The 21,053-nt window shown below is 44.3% G+C and overlaps 1 protein-coding gene across 3 annotated transcripts in view; it reads left to right on the top strand.

Annotated features, from left to right (window-relative positions):
* Nucleotides 1–21,053, top strand: part of neurl1b (neuralized E3 ubiquitin protein ligase 1B) — a 65,609-nt gene that overhangs the window by 32,453 nt on the left and 12,103 nt on the right. The window contains exons 1-2 of one of the 3 annotated variants that reach the window (XM_061236483.1): nucleotides 9,127–9,586; nucleotides 18,011–18,070. The exons of 1 other annotated variant lie outside the window; for it this stretch is intronic. In XM_061236483.1, the coding sequence (XP_061092467.1) occupies nucleotides 9,556–9,586; nucleotides 18,011–18,070 (91 nt within the window). In that variant the 5' untranslated portion in view covers nucleotides 9,127–9,555. Of the gene's footprint in view, nucleotides 1–9,126; nucleotides 9,587–18,010; nucleotides 18,071–21,053 lie in introns of those variants that run through there. One more of the 3 variants, XM_061236484.1, reaches the window with a different exon arrangement.

Here is a 21,053-nt window from a genome sequence, read left to right as displayed (position 1 = left end):
GCATGTACAACTGCATGGTTTTCCAATTCATTGGGTTTGTCTATTGTTTTGACTGTTTTATTATTATTTATTTAATCTCAATTGCCCTACATAGAGCTGGAGGTGGTTCTGGTGTGCCCCACTAACCCTGTTAAACTGGGTCAAGCCCTGGGTAGTTTTGTGAAGGCAATGGTAATGCTATGAAAAAGCATTTGTGATTTTGATTTCAGCACTAAAGAAGTAGATGACGTGACAGCATTCAGAGCAATATTGGTGGCATTGGCCAAAAATATTCCATACCGAATCAGAAATCACAAACAATTTCTCTGCCATGACTGGGTAATGCAGCCTCCCCGTCTGTCTGTCTGTCCTCTGCACAGCATGTGTGTCTGACCATCAGTGACCCTGCTGTGAGGAATTCCATGGAAACACCACTGTGCCCATGAGGACGTGGGAAAGGCCTGGCATGTGATCAGCTCCACAGTGAAAAACAGATGTGTGTGTATGAGAGAGAGAAAGAGAGAGCGCGGGAAAGTGTGTGTGTGTGAGAGAGAGAGAGAGAGAGAGAGCTAGAGAGAAAGTCTGTGTGAGAGAAAGAGAGAAACTGTGTTTGAGAGAGAGAGAGAGAGATACTTTTTTGGCAGACAACTTTCTTGCGTCAGTAGCCTGAGCCATTTACTCAGCCAAAATAAATGCTTCTTAGAGTCCTTGGAACAGTGCAATATATATATTATTATATCATTATTAATGTTTGTTTGTGCAATGGACTTGTGTGGTGATGATGAACAGTCCACCACTAATAACCAATAGGGGCACTCCAGAGCACTCTGCAATTATTGTGTACCAGGATTAAAACGCAAAACCTACAGCCATATTAATAAATGTCATGCAAAGTTATTCAAGTGTGAATATTTGCATAGTTGGACTAATTAGCTACTTTAATCAATCCTGTTTTATCCATTGAAGTCATAGTTCCTCTCCTGTACAGCCTACATTCTTCTCAAAACCAAAAAAAAAATTAAGCATCAATCACTTCCTTCTTCCAAGCAGACAAGCCATTGACATCAGCTTTTTCCGAATTTGCAGTCTGGAAAATTCTTTCACAGCATATTTTTTAGAAAAACAGAAAAGCCATAAAAAGGTTGATAATGCCAAAGTGCCGCTCACATGGAGCTATGGGATGCTCTCCAGGCTCTGGGACCATGCTCCTATTGACGGGGGATGATCTCATGGTAATTCCAGACCTGGCCCATGGAGAAGAGAGTACGGGAAATTTCTCTGTAGGGAGGCTTAAAACCAGGGACATTAACCTCACTGCAAATCAGTCATTTTATGGAGAAATGCTGTTTGAACCCATAAGTGTTCTTTCTAAATCATAGGGAACTACTTAGAGGAGTATTGGGATTTCATACAAGGATATAAGGAGTATTAAGAAGGTCATTGGAATGTAGGGATATTGCGATACAGGAATGTTGGGACATTAGAGATATTGGGATAAAAGGATTATCTGAAAGCCTTGAGAATTCCCTTCTCATGTCCTAATTTTCAGGTGAGTTTTTTCTTTTTGTTTTGGGGGGGGGGTCGGTGAGGGATTCGTCGCAAGACCAGGCGGTTTCACAAAGGAAACACAAAGCAGCCCGAATACGATGTCATCCCCCTGACAGTCATGTTTAGGAAAATGGTACATTCGCAGCCAAAGGAAAAAAAAAAAAGATTTAAAGCTGAAATGTGCGACAGCAGCCTGTTTAAAGAAGGCTGTCAGTGTCCTGAGAGATTGCACTACCTGGAGCCAAACTCTTGACACTCCATCCGTCACGGGGAGCCATGGCGTCTAATGAGGATCCTGTGCCTAACGAGGAAGGTCCTAATCTGCCTAACATGAACCACGCTGAGACGCGCTGGCTGTACGATGCTCATCTCTCTCACAAAGGGAAAATCCTGTCTGCCCCTGTGGAAGGAAGATCACTTTTCTTTTCAGACCTGAGAAAGTTTGTTGCTGTGCTGTGGCGTGAATGTCTTTCTTACAGTGCAAGTGCATTGTGAGCACAAACAAACAGGACACATTCACCACCCAGCTGGAAACAAACACACCGTCCGGCTAGGACACACACTCACGCAACGACACACACTCATCCAGGTAAGATACTCAGCTGAATGGGGAACAATCAGGGGAAGGTTCCACCATTATTGCTGGCTGTGGAGATCAAACCTTTCACCTCCCACCTTAATATAAGCATTAGACTCAGAGCTGAGCAGCGCAGGTGGAACATACAAATTCCTTTAAGGCATGTACTTCCTGTTTGTTCATCCACTTCTGGCTTCCAGGGAGAATAATGGTGGCTGTCTCCTGGCCATGCTTCTGGCATTGAGCCCTGGGGGAAACGTGACCACGGCGGTGTGTCTAATGTTCCAGTTTGTGATCATTATGGCTGTTCAGACCTCCGGAGCATCCTGCAGGGCTGCCTTCTCCACAGGGTCTTTGTTGTCGAGCAGGCACCGTGGCGTAATAGTTCTGGATCTTGTGACGAAGGATGCAGGTTTTATTTCCAGGTGGGGCATTGCCGTTGTACTCTTGAGTAAGTTCCTGAAGCTGAATGGCTTCGGCAGATGTGGGTTACACTCCGGCCTCAGGGGTTACACTCCGGCCTCAGGCAGTGTGCCGCCGGACGTACGGCAGCGTCCGAAGCTGTGCGAGAAGGCTGCAGGGGCTGATTGGACTGTTTGTTGGCCAGTTGAGATATCGCTGGTGAGAATTCCAGAGGAGAACAGGGTCCTTCTTCAGCCCATGTTTGTGGAGATAGGGATTTTACAAGCAAGGGCGCTGTCAGGAATTTCCCCAGATAAATTTTGGGGCCGCCGACTTGTTCTCTTGGCTTGGAAGTTGGAAGTATTGGATCTTGTAGTTTTCCATGCTGTCTCATGCCATAAAGATCTCTTTGACATGGTTTTACATAAAGGGGGACCTGTCTTAGGACAAGCCGGCCAGGGGCGAGCAGTCGACTGCTTGTGTGGTTTATTCAAGAACCCCCATACTAGTTTGTGACAGCTTGTTTGCACTTATTTATGTCCACATAGAGCTGGTTTATCTTCCTTGCTAAAACTTTAGCAGGCTTTATGGGAATTGATGTTATTCCTGTATATTACTCCCGTCAAAACTATAGCTATACGGTTGTACATTATGAAGCATGGTTGTAACTGAGAATAAAAATCCGACCTTTCCTTTGGGATTGGATGCATGTGCTGAAATTAAAGATGATGATGATGATGATGAGTATGAGTATGATCGCTTGGCAGCGCTCCCTTACAAAGGAAAGAGCCAGCAGTTGAGGGATAAAGTGCTCGATGTCAGGGGCATGAAAATGTCTCCTGGAAAAGGTGGCAGGCTGTGAGATTTCCACATTTCCTGCCTTGGCAGGCTGAGAAGCAAGGACTGGTGCTCAGAATGACGGAGTTACTGGAACCTTCAGGACTTGAAAAGACCAGGTCCCCTCCTCTTAGATGGTGATAGCATTATCAGGACTCCAGCAATGGCATCCAGAGGGGCCACTTGTTCTCCCTGGATTCCTGCAACTGACGTTGCGGGGGGTCAAGCCCTACACTGTATCCCACATTTCAAAATTTTAAACCGACCGTAAGCTTTTCGTTTTAGGACTCCCACGTATTGGAATGACCTTCCCCAGATTGTATGGGAAGCAGAAGATATTTTTTTCTTCTTTAAATCAAGATTCAAATGTTACCTTTTAAGCCTACCATTCAACTTCTGTAACCTACAGTCCAATGCATTACTTGATTTGTTCTAGAATTGCAGCCTGAAAACTACCAGGCTGACAGTCGTTACCAGGCCAACCGTGAAGCACTGTGTAATGACTTGAATGCAAATGCAACTATACAAGCCAAGAATTATTTGATTGACTGATTGATTAACATCATGTTTTGAAAGGAGCTCTAAGAAATGAACAAGCTGCTTGCAGATTACTTTTGTTTTTGTTGCTCACAGCCATTCGCTAGTCAAATGACGTGTGAATGAGGCAAAACATGAAGGGCTCTCAATTCCTTCATCTCCGTGCTTTTCTCTTCCAGCATTACGGATATTTTTCTGTTTTGCTCTCCCTTTCTGGCAGTGTACAAATGTTGTAATATTGGTACAGCTGTTTTTTCCCTGGCATACACTAATCCACCATACCACAGTAATATACAATGATGAGCTAAAACATTATGAGCACTCACAGATGAAGAGAAGGCTTACGATTATCTCGTAACAATGGTGCATGTCAAAGTCTGGGATATATTAGATGGTTAGCGAACAGTCGTTTCTCCTAGCTCATGTGTTGGATGCAGGCATAAAGGGCTGAGAAACTTTGACAAGGGCCAAATCGTTATGGCCAGACGACTGGGTCGGAGCAAGGCTTATGGGATGTTCCCGGTTAGCAATAGTGAGCACCTACCACAAACCGGTGATAGGGTATTGGGAACCCCGATGCCCAATGAAGGCTATCCTGTCTGATCCAAACTGACAGAACAGCTACTGGTGGCACAAGTCGCAGACAATTTTAATGATGGTTGCAGGAGGAATGTGTCACAAACCACAGTGCATCGCACCCTGCTGCGTATGGGGCTGCATGGCCACAGAGTAGCAGGGTAACCATGCTAACCGCTGCCCACCATCGGAAGTGCCTGCAATGGGCACGTGGGCATCGGAACTGGCCCTTGGAGCAATGGAAATAGGTCATCTGGTCGGATGAGTCCCGTTTTTTAATTTTACATCATGTAAAAGGCTGAGTGTGTTTGCCATTCACCTGGGATGAAATGGCACCAGAATGCACTGTGGGAAGAAGACAAGTCAGTGGAGGAATTGTGATACCCTGGACAATGTTCTGCTGGCAAATCTTGGGTCCAGGCGTAATACTGACACGTGTCACGTACCTAAACATTGTTGCGGACAAGGTACACCCCTTCATTACATTACATTACATTACATTATTGGCATTTGGCAGACGCTCTTATCCAGAGCGACGTACAACAAAGTGCATACCCATAACCAGAAAGACCCTAGAGGTAAGTACAATTTCAACTGCTACCTGTACAACAAAGATAAGGACAAGGGCCATTTTTTTTTTTTTTTTTTTTTTTTTTTGAACAAACAAACAAACAGAGCAAAAGTCACCAAAGTTAACTATCCAAACACTGCTTACCTAGCCAACTAAAAATACCGATACACAAAGCAAGTCACAGAGACAACAATTAAGGTTCACAGGGAGGTAGGGAGGGATGGGGAGAGGTGCTGCTTGAAGAGGTGTGTCTTCAGCTTGCGCTTGAAGGTGGGGAGAGATTCTATAGTTCTGACCTCAACGGGGAGTTCGTTCCAGCACCGTGGAGCCAGAACAGACAGTAGCAACGATGGCAACGATATTCCCCGATAGCAGTGGCCTCTTTCCGTAGGATAATGCGCCCTGCCACACTGCACAAATTGTTCGGGAGTGGTTTGAGGACTATGACAAAGAGTTCAAGGTGTTGCCCTGGCCTCCCCAGATCTCAATCTGATAGAGCATATCTGTAGGACATTCTGAAACAACACACAAAGTCCAATAGATGGGGGCTATACCTCAACTTACAGGATTTACAGGATCTGCTGCTAACTTGCTGCCAGATACAACAGGGCACCTTCAGAGGTCTTGTAGAGTCCATGCCTCGGGTTGGTCAGAGCTGTTTTTTGCGGAGGACCAGCAGCATATTAGGCAACTGACATTGAAAATGTGTCCATGTAGAATATTGTATTTTTCTGGTATGTTCTACAGGTTAAAGCTGTTTAAAACTAAAGTATATTTATAAAGTGATAAAAAAGACTTATCTCCCTACTCCCTGAGCCACACACAGTGGGCAAGCTTTCAAAGGAGCTGTCGTGTTTGTTGAAATAATGTTTCTAAACGCAAGCATTTCTGCCCCACAGCTGTACAAGCTCACTGCAGTACACACCCCAACACTCCTAGTCCCTTAATCACCGTTAAACACCAAGTACTTTCCACACCCTAACCCTCCTGACCCCTTCCCCACAGTGGGCTGTTATCCTCTGCCTTAAGGGAGCATATATAATGAAGCGCAGTGACTGTATCTCAGATCTTTGGAAGAGGACTTCCTTGTGTACTCCCCACCCCCATGGCAACAGTACCGTAGATCTTGTTATTATTCCGGTAAACAATTCACACATCCACACATTTTGGAGCCCCTCACTAACCCCTTACCTCTATATTAATTGGTACCAGAAGCCCAAGAGGAAAGATTAATTGATGTGCGACTGTGAGTTCATCTTTGTCCTGTGATTTTTAAGGTCTCTTTTTAAGTCCCCCCTCCCCCTCTGTTGAATCTTCCATAAATATGGTTAGGAGGTGGGTAAGATGGGAATTTGATGAGAGATGATCTCTTTGTTGCCTTTTTGCTGATTGGAGTTGTGAGTCATGCAAGCTTTGTGCTGCGGTCTGTCTTGTGTGTTTTTGTTGCTGATTTCGGATGAGGTTTTGTGGAACATGGAGTGTGTGGGACTGCCGGACGCTGCGGTACGAGGGTGGGGAGGCATCGGATTATTGTGTGTTTTCATTTTTCCTCGCCACTGTTGGTGTCGTTTGCAGGGTCAAAGCCGTTCGGCCCGTATGTGAACACAATGGCCCAGCCCGGTAGCCCCTGGCAACCTGGCCTCCATAAATCTTCCTGGTGCAATGACATCATCTGATCATCCGAGGGGTGTCTGCCGGCCTCAGCTCGCCGTGCGTCGGAAATTTCACAAAAACAACACACACCCCCCCCCCCCCCCCATCCGAGCATCCAGGACAGGACAGACAGGACAGCCAAACAGCACAGGAGAAACCATCAGGCTGGGTGTAGCTGTGTAAGACACTCTGGGGTCAGGAGGCAGGAAACAGCTGGAGAAGATCACAGCGGTCAAGGTTGAGCTGAAAGGAGGACTTCCTCTCTCTGCACACACACACACACACATGCATGCACACACACACTGGCACTGGCACATGCACACGCACACATGCACACACACGCGCTCGCACACACACACACATGCACACACACACACAAACACTCGCACACACACGCATGCACACCTGCATGCACACACCCATGTGCACACTCACATGCACACATGACACACACACGTACACATGCAATACACACATACCGGCACACACACATAGACATTACCCACATACCACACTCAGCAGTCCTTCATGTTCGTGGAGTTAGTGAATGTCCTCATGGTCTCTGTACTCTGTCCTCAGTGACTTATTGAGAGGGTAGATTAGCTGTGCATGCTGCTTGTATTCAATGGCAACATCAAGGAGGTTTCTGTTCCATAATTGCTTCAGTGGCTTTGAGCTTCATTTCTTTAGTCCTGACCTTGGAAGGTTGAGTGATTTCATCCCAAAAAAAGCATCTGAACAACAAATTTTAAAAGGAAGACTTCTGTCTCCATATTTGGTCATTCCTATGTAGCTTGGCTTGGTCAATGAGTCTGCAGTGTGCCCATGTTCAGCTTATGCTTGAACATCCGCTTCATGTCAAATTCTCCCACCCTGACTGCAAATATGCCTCCCTTACTTCTGTGCTGGTGGATCAAATAAATACCATGCAAGTAAGCGTACATGTTCTGTGTGTGTGTGCGTGTTTGTGTGCAGTCCTTTCAGTAAGATGTCTGCATTTCCTCTGATTTCTGGTTGCTTTCAAAGGGCCATTTAGTAGGAATCTCTCTTTGATGTTTGATAAATTAGTCCTAAAAGTTAAATATTTTCTTCTGAAACAATCTTGGCAGCAACAGTGCAAGCATAAAGCTTGCTTCCTATGTTATTCTCCTTATTGTGGAGTGAAGATAAGATGTTTGGAGATACAGCTGCTCTGCAGAAAATGCTGGTGTGGGTTCCCGGAAACCTTTCACTTTTTGATAAATTTTCAGCATAGAAGTTGGAACTTTTTCATCATGTTTTTAATTCATCTAGGACTTTGGCCAAGACACTGGGGATTCCTATTCTTTCCGATAAGGAATCTTTCATGACCCCAATTAGACAGGACCTTGGTATGACGTCCGATCTGGAAGATGTTTAGGCAGCTCTCTTTTCAAGGAATTCCTGTCCTGTTCTGGGACCGCAACCACAAATACATCTCGGTCTGATTTAGTGCTGTGTATGACTAATTCCCTGCATACAGTGGGCAAGTATTTGCCTCTGACTGGTTATACCCCTTACCCTTTAAAAAAAGCTAAGACCAATAGTGCAGAAATGTGTGCTGATCATCAGGCTGAATGTGTGTGTGTGTTGTAGTCCACTATCTGAATGAGATCCTGACTCACTATGTTGGCTTTTATCATGTGAGGAAGTGGTGGGTCCCTGCTGATCCATCTGAAATTCCCCATCTGCCTTACTCAGTATGAGCTTCCTTCTCTATCTCTGAGCTCAGAAGGTGCGATATGGAATATTGGTTGTGCTTGGATAAGCGTCTATCCCCACACTGTACTGTTGGCTGGGCGCGACCCTCAGAAGAACATGGAAGGAGCTGCATTAATCACCTGTGCAATTTCAGGAGTAGTGTCATCAAGCTCGTTAAGTTGTGGATTCTCATGCCAGCAGAGGAGAATCATCAGGGGTTTATTTTAACCAGTTGGACTGGATCCAGTTGTGCAAACTAGCCCGATCTTTATCTGCTTTTGATTCCTGCACTAGCTATGCTTTAAAGCACCAAAGACGAATGGTGCTGCTCAGAATAAACATGAGAGACACCGGGCTGGGGCGTGTGTCTCAGAGCTATAAACTCCTGCACAGACCCTACTACATAGCATTGAGGTTCATGTCCATATTTACTTTAAATGAAGTTGTCATGTTTTTCAAATAGGATATGATGCCTGCACAGATTGACTTGTATCCAAAGTTGTGCTACCAATATTAATAAAAATAAAATAAATACAATATAAAATGTATCTCCTTGCGACTGACGAAATGTTGTCAAGCTAGTTTTGCAACACTCAACGTGAATGCATTCAGTTTAAGGGAACTGAAACCCGTATGCCAATTGTAAGGATTGAGGGGAGGGGGAAACGAAACACGTGCAGATTTTCTCAACATTATACATCAGCAATACGCCGAACGTGTATTTTACATGAAGACACTAGGCTAGATTCAAATAGAGGACATCTTAATGATGATGTTGAGAGAAATCGCGCACTTGTGAAGGGACACCGTGGTCGACTGATCCTGGGGTAACGTCATCTTCATATATGAAGGTTGGGGGCAGGCTGTTGCTTTAACGACGTCTGGGAGCAAGAAGATACTAAAGGAGGAAGGGGGTGGCTCAGTATCAGCGAGGGCGAATCGCTTGCAGAGCTGCTTCTATTTGGGCAGAGATACGATGAGCGCGTGTGAATTTCTCCACTTTCAAGATATTTTACTCCGCTCCAATTCGCGAGGATTTTCGGACGTGTCACGACAATGCTCAGATAAATAACGTTTGAAAAGAATAAATGGAAGGAAGACAGGGTTGCGCATTTGGAATTCACTTGTCATCGGGGGAGACGCAATACTGGAAATAATGGGGAATACTACACCCAAACCGCTTATAGGTATGCTTTTGAATTATGCGTTTTGCCAATATATGCACAAATGGTTAGTTTGTTTGCCCCAAAAATGTGTGTGGTTTTACTTCATTTCTGTTTTAACAGTGAATATTAAAGATGGGTTGTCCTATTTTCCAGACTTGCTTAGAATTACAGTCTTTGCGTTATCTCCCTCGGGGACAGTCTTAGGTTGCTGAAGAACAAGCGCTCGTTCGCTGTATGATGCGTGGGAGGGACGAACCACGGCACCCGAGTTTCACAGAGAGCTTATTCTCATGAATAAAATAAAGCATTGAGGATACTTTTAATTCGGTTATCGCACCGGCAGTTTGCAATATAAATCATATTCTTAATGTTTTCACCAATGCTTGGCATTCGCACACTGTACCATGTTGCCAAGCTATCATTAGACCACTCAGCCGGTTCGTGTAAAAATAGGACTTCGTGTGTGAAACAAGTGAGGTTTCATCCTGACTTCATGTCACGCGTGTAATTTCTCGTTCTAGAAAATAGTTTACATTAATTTTGTATGATTGAAAGATGCCCAATTGCTTTCCTCTAGATTTAGAATTTCTGTAATTATTTACTGCAAATGTACAGACCAATTATATAATATGTGTGTTTCTATATTTTGGTTGTCATGGCTTTTCGGGAGTCACATTTTCCATGATTAACGAACACAGAAATCCACAGTAGCGCTTGTTCAGCCATTTAGCTTTGTTCTTAGTAAATTATGAGATAAGGAATCTAATGCAATCAGGCTTCCCCCCACATTTATGTATGTTCACAAATACAGCAGCTTTGACTCCAGATATTTAATTTCAAAATGTGGGCACCCCTTCAAGACTCCACAGAGTTTCCATTAAGTCATTCAAAGATAAAAGTGTTGTTTTCATGTGATGATGGGTGATATTAGTCTGGTTCCTCTTTGTTACTGGGGAGGTAGCTGAGGCACAGCTGAATACTGTGCGGTTCTCTATGATGCCAGCCCCTGTGGATTTTGCAGTGTCCAGCTGTACAGTTGCTGTCATCTCTTTGACAGGTGTTACTGAAATGTTATGTTTCGATAATTGTATTTTTAGGGTTTGCTGCTTTTAACTGCTGATTCACACTGAGTAATTCCTGCTTTAAGTAAGGAGTATTAATTCATCCAATGTAACGGCACAGCTTTGTGCAAGAGTTGTGTGTAGGTGCACCCGCTGTTAAATGTGTTTGTGCAGGAATCCAGTGCATCCTGATCTGTCGCCTGGTGGGGCAAGGGTGAGGTTGGCCGGTTCTTTCATCTCTGCGCCACTTTTAGTCTGCCACATTTACGCAAGAAATGCAAAATACCCCTTCATCAGAGACCTCTCCATACCCTGATCAAAGATACTGGCCAGCCACATATTATTAGTTTAATTTCCCTTGCGTCCAAATGCGTTGGGTGGGTGGAAAACAGAACCCCCGCGTTTAACTGTGAGTGCTACAAGAGGAATGAAATTAAGGAACGTTGATTGAGTCTTGGAGTTTTAGCCGTGTAGCCCACATTTCTTACTTCAAGCTTCAGCACAGTTGGAAGCTTAGCCTCAAACAAAAAAAAAAAATATATATTATTAATTTAGATTTTCTAGCATAAAGGTGCTCAAATGTCAAATTAAATTCGAAGAATATATTTTATGTTTAGGTCTCTCTTTCAATGGAGGAAAAAACAATTATCTTGCCCCACGTAAAAGTTGTTTCGGCGTTATACAGTGTTTGCCCATGCTCTGCAGTGCTATAGAGCGGATGAACGTACTCAGAATGAAATCTTTGTTTTACATTTCCTGGAATTGAAAACCAGAACTATAACTGGTATCAATTACTATCCATTGTTTCTCCTGTGCCCGCCCTTTTGTAATCAGTCGCGCGTGAAGCAGTTACTTACGTCCTGGCGAGCCTTCTTATAATGAGAATGAAAAATTCTTCATCAGATTTCACAGCACAGTGCCCTTGTAAAAATGACTTAAACTCTCTTTGTTTGCAACGGGCAAAATTAAGAAATTATAAGCAGATGTGTGTTTGCAGGGACACAACACTGTGTCTTCCCTCATGCAGTCACTCAGGTTTTTATTTGCGGCTCAGCACTGGGCTTGATGATACCGAGTAGGGCCTTATTAAGTATTCCTGTGGCGATAGAGTTGGGCTGTAGCTAAGTGTGGCCAAGGCCTGCAATTTTTATTGGGGTGGAGGAGGTGCTGCCATTGGACCCATGAGAAAGGTAATTAACCGGTGTTGTTTTCTAATTAAAATGGATGCAGCACCTTTATCCTTGAATGAAGGCGCTGGTTACTCAAATAAGTACACCGCTGCAGTGTGAGACCCTGAGCGTTTGACATCAAGCTAGAGTTTTTGGAAGTCGTATTTTTAACGATTAAATTCAAAAGGTTTGAGAACTCTGGAAAAAATGGTTTTGGTCTGCAGCTCCCATGAGATCCAAACAGTTTATTAAACCTCTGGCAACGGACATGGTGTCCAGAAAGCATCAGCATCTTCTGGTTCAATGAACTGGTTGGAACCCAAGGGAATTATGGAAGACATCCATTTATTAAATCCTTTTTTCTAGTTTTTATTACACCCCTTTTTTCAAAGCTATACGGTACACTGATGAGGTGCTGACACTCTGTTGTTAATTTATGCTATATTTATGCTATATTTATACTGAAGTTGAAGTGTACCTTACAAAATGTTACAGCTGGACTTGACCATATTTCACATTTGAATATAAACATGAGCAGCTGTAGTGTTTTGTGTGTGCCTTGCTCGGGCATGTATAGTACAACCATGCCTTGTGGCTTGTAATTTGTAACATTAACTTTGAAAGCATGGGGTTAATTCTTGGATCTTCCGGTGATCCATAATGCAGAAGATTGCAATCAATGTTTTTTGTGAAAGCTGCTTGTGCTTATATTAAAATGCTAAGTGTTGTTAGGGCTGTCAAGAAAAAAAAACTCTAGCAGGAATGCTATTTTTCCAGCTCTGTGGTCTGATATGATCTTCCTGGAACATCTAGTATCTCTTGCATCTGCCATTGTTCGTGCTGTAGCTAGACATGTAACAGGTGGTAGAACCAGTTAAATCATGAAAGCCTCTATGTACACTTCATCAGCCGTAGAAACATGGGGAACACAGACATGTTTTTTACAGCATTTGGTTGATGCTCTTATCTACAGCAACCTACACACATTGCATTTTCCCATACAGTACATTGATACAGCTGGACATTTTCCTGAAGTGATTCTGGTCACGTACTGTCCTCAATGATACGACAGCAGTCCTACAGCTGGAAATCGAATCCACTAACGTTGAGTTAAAAGCCCAGTTATCCAACCATTTTACCACACTACCACCTACAGTCAGGTCCATAAATATTTGGACATTGACAAAGCTATTGTTATTTTAGCGGTCTACCACAGGATATTGGGGTTGGTAGGAAATAATGAGCTCAAAGATCAATGTACATATTTTCAGCTTTAATTTGAGGGTATTTACATCTAAATCGAGTAAATGGTGTAGGAATAATTGGACAAATGAACATAATCATAGATTAAATTGAATTTGTTTTATACTTGGTTGCATATCCTTTGCATGCCATGACTTCCTGATGTCTGTGACCGATCAACATCATCAGAGTCTGGATATCTTATTTTCAGGTTGAAATACAAACAATGCTAAAATATCTATGGGAATTGGGTGGGACTAGATTCAGCTGTAAATTATGCTGATACAATTGATAACACATTTGTTGGCTCCAAGGTCTCAAATGAGCCTAAAACCGTCATGCTGCCGCCAGATATGCAGCAGATATGGATGGATCACTGAATAATTGTCCTACTGAATCCAAAGGGAAAATCCAAATTATTCAGGAGAAACAACCCTTGAAGTGATCCATCCATATGTGCAGGATATCTGACAACAAGATGATGGTTTAAGGCTCATTTGATACATTGGACCCTTTCCGACTAGCCATTTAGTACACAGATGTGTTCTATACTGTATGATAAATGATAATTTAATCTATGATTATGTTAATTTGTCCAATTATTTTGAGCCCCTAAAATTGGGGGACTATTCCTTGACTCGATTTAGATGTAAATACCCTCAAATTAAAGCTGAAAGTCTGCACTTCTGTGAGGATTGTGGTCGTCTTCCTTGACAGTGAAAGCACATTTCCTCTTCCTGCTTTGGCCAAAGCAAGGCTCTTTCCATGGCAGGAATCCGGGAGGTGGAAAAGCGGTCGGAGATGCTGCCTTTCACACCACCTGGCCTTGCGAGCCCACCCAAATGGCCAAAGTCATTAACCGACTTGTTTGCTGTGAACCCCTACAAAAAATGTACATATTAAAAATAACTTCATTTAAAAATAGCGGTGTTTACACTAGCCAGTGCCATATCTGTTTCATAAATGAAAATTCCACTTTAGGGGACCATCTTGTGTCTCCTTCTCAGGTTGTGCCTCCTGACCTATCACAGCATATATCTTTGGAGCTCATGGTCTAAACTGAGGTGACATACACGTGAAAGTCCAGAAATCAAAAGCGGAGATTTTAAGCACAGCAAGCCTGGCACACGGACAGGCAGTGAAGGCTACGAGGCTCCTCTCCCCTGCGCCTGGCCTGGCCGTCCATCTTTAGACCCGCCTTGGCGACGTCAACTGTGACCCAAAAGCTCTCATCACAGCCTGCAAATCTCCTCAGAGTTCTATTTCGGTTTACTCTTTTTACTTATTTAACCAACAGCCTCTTCCTCTGGGGGGTTAAAGTTCTCACATGTTTGATGCAACCTACTTCTGAACCAAACACAAGCCCCTGCCTGTACTTCATCAAGTCCAGAATGCCTGAAGAACAGACAAATAATCTCATCAGTAGCTCAGTGCTGATGAGTAGATTTCACAAACCAAGAGAATGGTTTGAGAGCTTGCTTTTCGGGAGTGGTTTGTTTTGGGTGAATGCTGATTGAATAATCAAAGTCATGGAATCTGAAAACTGGGTAAATCAAGAAATTCAATAGCAAAGCTGAGTTTTCTGGAATGCCATGGGCTTTGTGCTGGGGGCGACATTGGCTCAGGCGGTGAGAGCAGTTGTCTGGCAGTCAGAGGGTTGCCGGTTCAGTTCTGCCCTGGGTGTGTCAAAGTGTCCCTGAGCAAGACACCTAACCCCTAAATACTCCTGACAAGCTGGTTTGTGCCTTACATGGCTACCAATCACCGTTGGTGTGTGTGTGTGTATGAATGTGTGAATGAGAAGCATCAATTGTACAGCGCTATATTAATGCCAACCATTTTGCTAGGACAGAAACAGTTGACACGGTTTCCGGTGGCTTTTTGTGTCTGTTCATGTCTGTGATTGAGAATTTCTTTAGAATTAGTCATAAATCCACCATATATCCGTGCTTCTCTTAAGCAAGGCTTGTTTTCTTGTGTTCTTCCTTAAGAGATACCACACAAAGCTAGTAAAAGCAGTGCCGCTCATAAATCTGTTAAGAGTTTGGTGACTGCCACATGTAGCCTCTGATTGTTTCATTACTTTCCTCCAGTAATATATATAGTGCAATACAGTGGAGTAAACATGCTTTAAAAATGACGGTTACAGCAGCCATACTGTATGTTCATGAAGAACTACTCCTACTCCACAGAAGTGTAATAAACCATTGATGAATTGCTGTGAGATATACATTGTGTAACCCGTACAGCCTTGGACATGCTTACTGGTTTAAAGCTTTGGAGCTTCTAATGTTGACGCTGTGTGTGGTTTATAGTTCAGCTCTTGCCAGTGACAAAAATGTTGCATCCATTAGGGAAGAAAATCAAAGCCACATCTTCATTTGCCACATCCTCCAGGCACTTTAGTCTATCGCTCCCTTTCTCTCCTCTCTCTCTCTCTAGCATGTGATGTCATCACATGCTCTTTAAACCCGCAGGCAGGCCCAATGGACTGGAAAGCAATCCCACAATGCATTGCATGGTTTCAGCCTTGGACGCTGCAGATTGTTCAGGGTCAGGTTACTGGGCTGTGAGAATGGGGGTCGGAGAGAGGTAGGATGGACTGGATGCTGGGCCTTTCTTCATTTGTTTATTTTCTTCTTCTTCTGGACCACCAAGTGATTTCCACTCAATAAGAGAGAAAAGGTAGTGTTTTGAATTTATCAAAGTTAAAGTTTATGAAAGAAGGCTTGAGGTTCCTGTGTGAAAAAACAGATCCGCGCATTGACGGTGTTTGTGTTCCTGACATTGCGAGCGCGCCTCATCTTTTTGTAGCGAGACATTATTCATACAGGAAGAGCGGTAGACCTGCTGCTCAGGCTGTGACCTTTCGGAGTTGGAGAATATTGAAATATCAGATTCATTAGCGAGGCACATCGGTGGTTTTATTCAAGTTACCGGGGAGACGGGAGTGCGAGCGTGACGGAGACGATGACGGTGGCGATGAAGAACGGAGCAGCACAGTTTCTCCCCCTGGGTTTGGGAGACGGCAGTCTGCTAGCACTTTGGTGTTCTGAGGTGATGCTATGCAAAGCCGTGTGATCTCTGCATGATCTATATATATATGGAAGCAGGGTACCCTTGTTCGCAGTAAACAAGCATTATCGTGTTACACAGCGCACATCGACAGCTAGAAACCACCCAGCCTTTTGAGTTCCCCGAGGCCTATTATAGTGCCCTGTGCCCTCTTAACCCTGATTCAGCAGAAGAACCACACCCCCCTTAAGTTGTTTTCTATGTCACACTAGGGACATTTGTATTGAATGTATTGTTTCTCAGAATAGGAATGAGTTTGGTTTTAGTTTTATTTGCTGATTTATTTGTCTGAAAAATAAAGACTCCATCTCTTATCTCTGGTTCCATATGTGCCTCCTACCCAGTTGGGTTTGTGTGGAACTGAAATCAGGTCAGAGGAAACTCCTTCTCCTTTCTGCAAAGAGTATGTATGTGTATGTGTGTTTATCTGCCACCATTCTGTCACCGTAAAGACAACTGCTACCTCGCCGCTTCTGTGTTTGTGAAAGAGATTTCCCGCCGCGATGCAGGCCTTTTGCGGGAGATAGCATCTCTCTTTCTCTTTCCCCCCGTTTTTTAAACGCCACAGTCTCCCGTAGTGTTCCTGTCAGAGCTTGTAAAAGATGAATGGTGTAGTTCTGGAAGCCTTTTTAGAGGGAGAGCCGCTGTTTTTCGAGTGAGGATGTGGAGGGGCTGCGGGATTTTGCGATGTTTTGGAAACGCGGACCCGCCGATTCGTTTGTCTTCGTCAGGTCTCAGTCGTGTGGCGGCTGGAGGGCGAGGGGGGGAGGGGGAGGGGGTCAGAACAGGGCTAGGAGAGATGTTGCAGATGTGTGGTTCATTGGGAGGGGCGCACCAAATTTTTTTGGTTTGGGGTTTAATTAGCGCTAATGGCTCATTTAGGAAATGCGCTGTGCTACATTACGCTGAGTAATCCTCGGTTCGCAAACACAATCACAGTAAATCAGAGGCGCAGTCGAGCGGAGAGGACCGCGCCCTCAAACCACCACTGGGGTGTTCTGTTCGAGCAGAAAATGCCTTTTACCCAACTAGACCCCTATAATACAGGACACACTCACATGCACCCCCCTCTCCTCACTGGAGAACCCCCTCACTTCTGCAAATCCCACTCTCTTACCCACGAGTCCTCCCACTGGCAGACCAGACAGCTCCAAGAAAACGGCTGAGATAATGCACACACCACGACCAGCCAATCAACAGCAGCCAATCAACAGCAGCGGGTGGTTCACCCACCCAATCAGTGCGTGTTATGCTGGGGGGACAATTGAATAAGGGGCATTGCTCCTCTTCTTGATTATGTCTGATGTGAGCCACTGGCAGGTGTTGGCTGTGATAGCTCAGCCAGGTTGTATTGAAGCTATGTGCGTTTGTGTGTACGGGGGATAATGAGCCTGTTGTCTAACTGGCTGAAATTCTGTGCTTTGGGTTTTCTACAGCCACTGAAAAAAAAAATCAGTTAAAAAAATTAATGCGCACATCTGATTGAAATAAAACAACACTAATAGTTTTTATGGCAGCCCTCTTTTTGACGGAGTGGGTTAGTATTATGGACATCTGGTCTCTATCAGACAGGAGAAAGCCTCTCACCACAGCCTGCAGTGGTTATGGACTAGGCTTTCCAATAAAATTCTTCACCAATTATAAAACAGGATTCGGCCTTTTCCGGGAGAATCCCAGCCGGGCACATCCGGCGCTCTCCGGACCGCTTCACCCGGAGGCGTGTGGGAATATCGCTCAGCGCTAGAGGTTGCCACACGCCGCGGTGGCTCAAGACACGAGGGGTCTAACTTCTCATTTTTCATATTTATTTATTAGCTTCCTTCTTTCCCCAGCTCCTCTCAAGCAGCCTCCCAGTTGAAACTGACAGAGAAATCATTTGTTTTGCTTTTTTGTCACAGTTCATTACGCCTGTCCTGAGGTCTCCGCTTTACTGAAGTCGGTTGCGGTGGGAAAATGGAGTGAGTAAGAGACTCCACGCCATTCAGCTGACAGACCTGATGGGGATAAATCAGAGCCTCGTTGCAGTGGGAGCTCTGTTATATTGGCTGGAAATTTCTTTTTTTTTCTGGTGAGCAGTATCCTCTCCAACAAATTCCTCTTTTCATCACGGTGTTAGGCGCTCGTGACTGCGAGTTTGCACAACAGTTGGTCTTTTCTGACTGCGTTTTGAGAGCTGGATTTCTATCAGCTCAAGGATTAAGGGTAGAACAGAGACTCAGTGATGAGCGTCAGACGCACTCCTGTCCTGATGGCTCCCAGGTGATCAGCGCTTAACAGTCAGGATTTCCACAATCGTTTTCCTCGTTGATGGGATTAAGAGTTTTGGCGTCTCCCTGAAGCTTGGATAACCCCCCCTGCTCTTGGATATTACATCCACATTCAGGCATTTACACTGCCAAAACCACAAAATAAGTAAATCTCACCAAGTATACTCACCATCATACTTATATACTTATATACTTATAAAATCGTATTTTTATGAATTGTTTTTGCTAATAAGACAAAAATATTACCAGTGGAGTGAGATAGTTCGACTCATTTCAAGATTTACCAATGGGGTGAGAAAATTTAACTTTTCAAGCAAAAAGTAACTGAAAATTAGCATAAATGTTCTACTTGAGAGACAAAAATAAGATCTTAAGTCTCATTACAAAAGTTAAACACTTAAGACAGACTTTTACAGTGTAGATGATGCTCTTAAAGTGACAAACAAAAGATTCATTTTGTTGGCTGGGCTGAAGAGCTGAGAACTTGGCAAGCTGTCCATGTCACAGCAACATATAGTCACAGCATAACGTCAAGTGGGTGCAAGAGTGAGAGGATATAGTGCACTATAAATAACGCATAGTTCAATGAGCGCTCATTCAACCCTTAGATACTGCACCTGAGCACTGAGTCCATAAGAGTGTTTCCTGTCACTGTGACCATTGTACACTGTAACTACAGGGACAGCTGCAAAGGAAGCCGTTGCATCCATTAGGGAGGAAAATCAAAGCCACCCCTTACGCAATCACATGAAATTCATTTTCTTCACATGTGAAAATTGTGATTATTATGATTAGTCACAGGTGAAAAGAAATCGTTGCATGTGAACTGGACTTTTTCATTTGCAATTTTCACATGTGAAATAGCATACTGCAGGTAACCTTTTTCCACTCTCATCGTGCAAGTGGGGAAATTATTTGTACTTCACATGTGCACTGTTCACATGTTTGGTGTTAACATGTGGTTTTTCAACATGTGGTTTTTGAACACATAATGTTTTCATATGGGAAGTCCCCCAGGGCACTCTCTCTCTCTCTCTCTCTCTCTCTCTCTCTATCTCTCGCTCTCTCTCTTTCCTACGTGAATGCTGCTATTGTACCTAATTGATGTCACTTATTGAGTCGCTCCCTCGAATAGTGCCCTACCTCTGCCAAGAATGAAGAAATGGTCAAAACAAGCACCAATGAACATTGGAAGAGAACATGGATAGGTCTGATCGTCTGGACAGGAAGTGGAGGAGCTGATTCTCAGCCAGCGGACAGAGAGCAGAGAATGTTCTCCCATGATCTCCAGCTTGTCTGTGCAGGACGGGGCTGGCTTTGGGGTTTCAGGGGAGATGAGGGGGGGAGTGTGGGAAAGGCGCTTGTTCTGGGAATGCAGGGTTACAGAGCGAGGGGGGGGGGGGGGCTCAGCACTGGACCATCCCGTGCGGTCACTGTGGGAAAGGAAGTCAGCGCATAGCGGCAGGGTCTCGCTGACGAACAGCCGCCTCCACTGGGTATTAGAGGGGTCCTTACCAAGGGGCTCTGCCCTGACCTCCAGCTCACATTAGAAGCAGCTCAACAGGCACCCCTCCTTAACTGCTGCCAGTTTCATTCTCTGGGAAACTATATTTGTGTATTTTCTTGCTTTTTTCAAACAGGGTTTTTTTTTTCTTTCTTGAGTTTGTCCTTTGTATCGCTCGCTGTGCTTACGCATTTTCGTTCGCTGTCTACAATCCGAGGAATTCAGCTTGCTGCTTGAAATGGCCATAAATATTTCATAATGCTACCCCCGAGATAGAATGTGGCAACTCCATTCCTGACCCGGAAAGGCAGTCTGGATGTGCTGGTTTTCGCCGCCTGGTTAACGCTGTTTTTCCACCACGTTCAGACCTGTGATTAATCTGCTGTGTTTCAGGGCAGAGGAAGGCAGTAAAGTGTGTGACATGAGTCCCATCTGCTTCATATTCACCTCAGATCACCTACGTTTTCTCTTTGCGACTTTCCCCAATGAGCTCCACCGAGCCGCTCCATTAGCCACCAGGGAATCTGAACAAATCGCTATTGGTCACTGGGGATTCCGAGCCAGCTGCTTTGACAGTTTACTGATATTATATTAATAACAGTGGTATAAATAACGACATGTCAGTCTGGTTGAGACTAACATGGTAATAACTGCATATACACATTTTCCCACGGATTTCCTTACAGGGTGATTTTCATGGGTTTATTTGGGAATTTCATTTTATATAAGCACATATCAGACTTATATAAATAGCACAGTAACAAATGCTAGCTTATTCATCGATGGATCAGTAGTTCTGCACCATTCCTGGACGGCAGATAAAAGGTGGCATGAGAGAACAGAAAGGGTCAGTCTTGGTTGAGTCCTCCCTAACCTAACCTCCCCGTACACAGCCCCCGGTGTGTTAAGTGGGAGGGGTGCTTCTAAACATGGCACAGGGGCTGCTCTGTTCCTACTGGAAGGCTGCAGCTGAGAACCACAACACCGTGATGCCATGTTGAGGTCCCCCCTGGCGTTCACCCTGGGCCTCGCTGGCACCAGGAGGGAGGGAGGGAGGGAGGGAGGGAGGGAGGGATTGTGAGACTATCGGTATGTGTCAGATACATGTACGCCAGGCACACAATATAGAATGTATGTCATAGATTAATAAAGATGCAGGACTACCTCCAG

This window comes from Conger conger, chromosome 3 (genome assembly GCF_963514075.1).
Source record: "Conger conger chromosome 3, fConCon1.1, whole genome shotgun sequence".
NCBI classification, from domain to species: Eukaryota; Metazoa; Chordata; class Actinopteri; order Anguilliformes; family Congridae; genus Conger; species Conger conger.
This window is presented reverse-complemented; position numbering and strand designations above follow the sequence as displayed.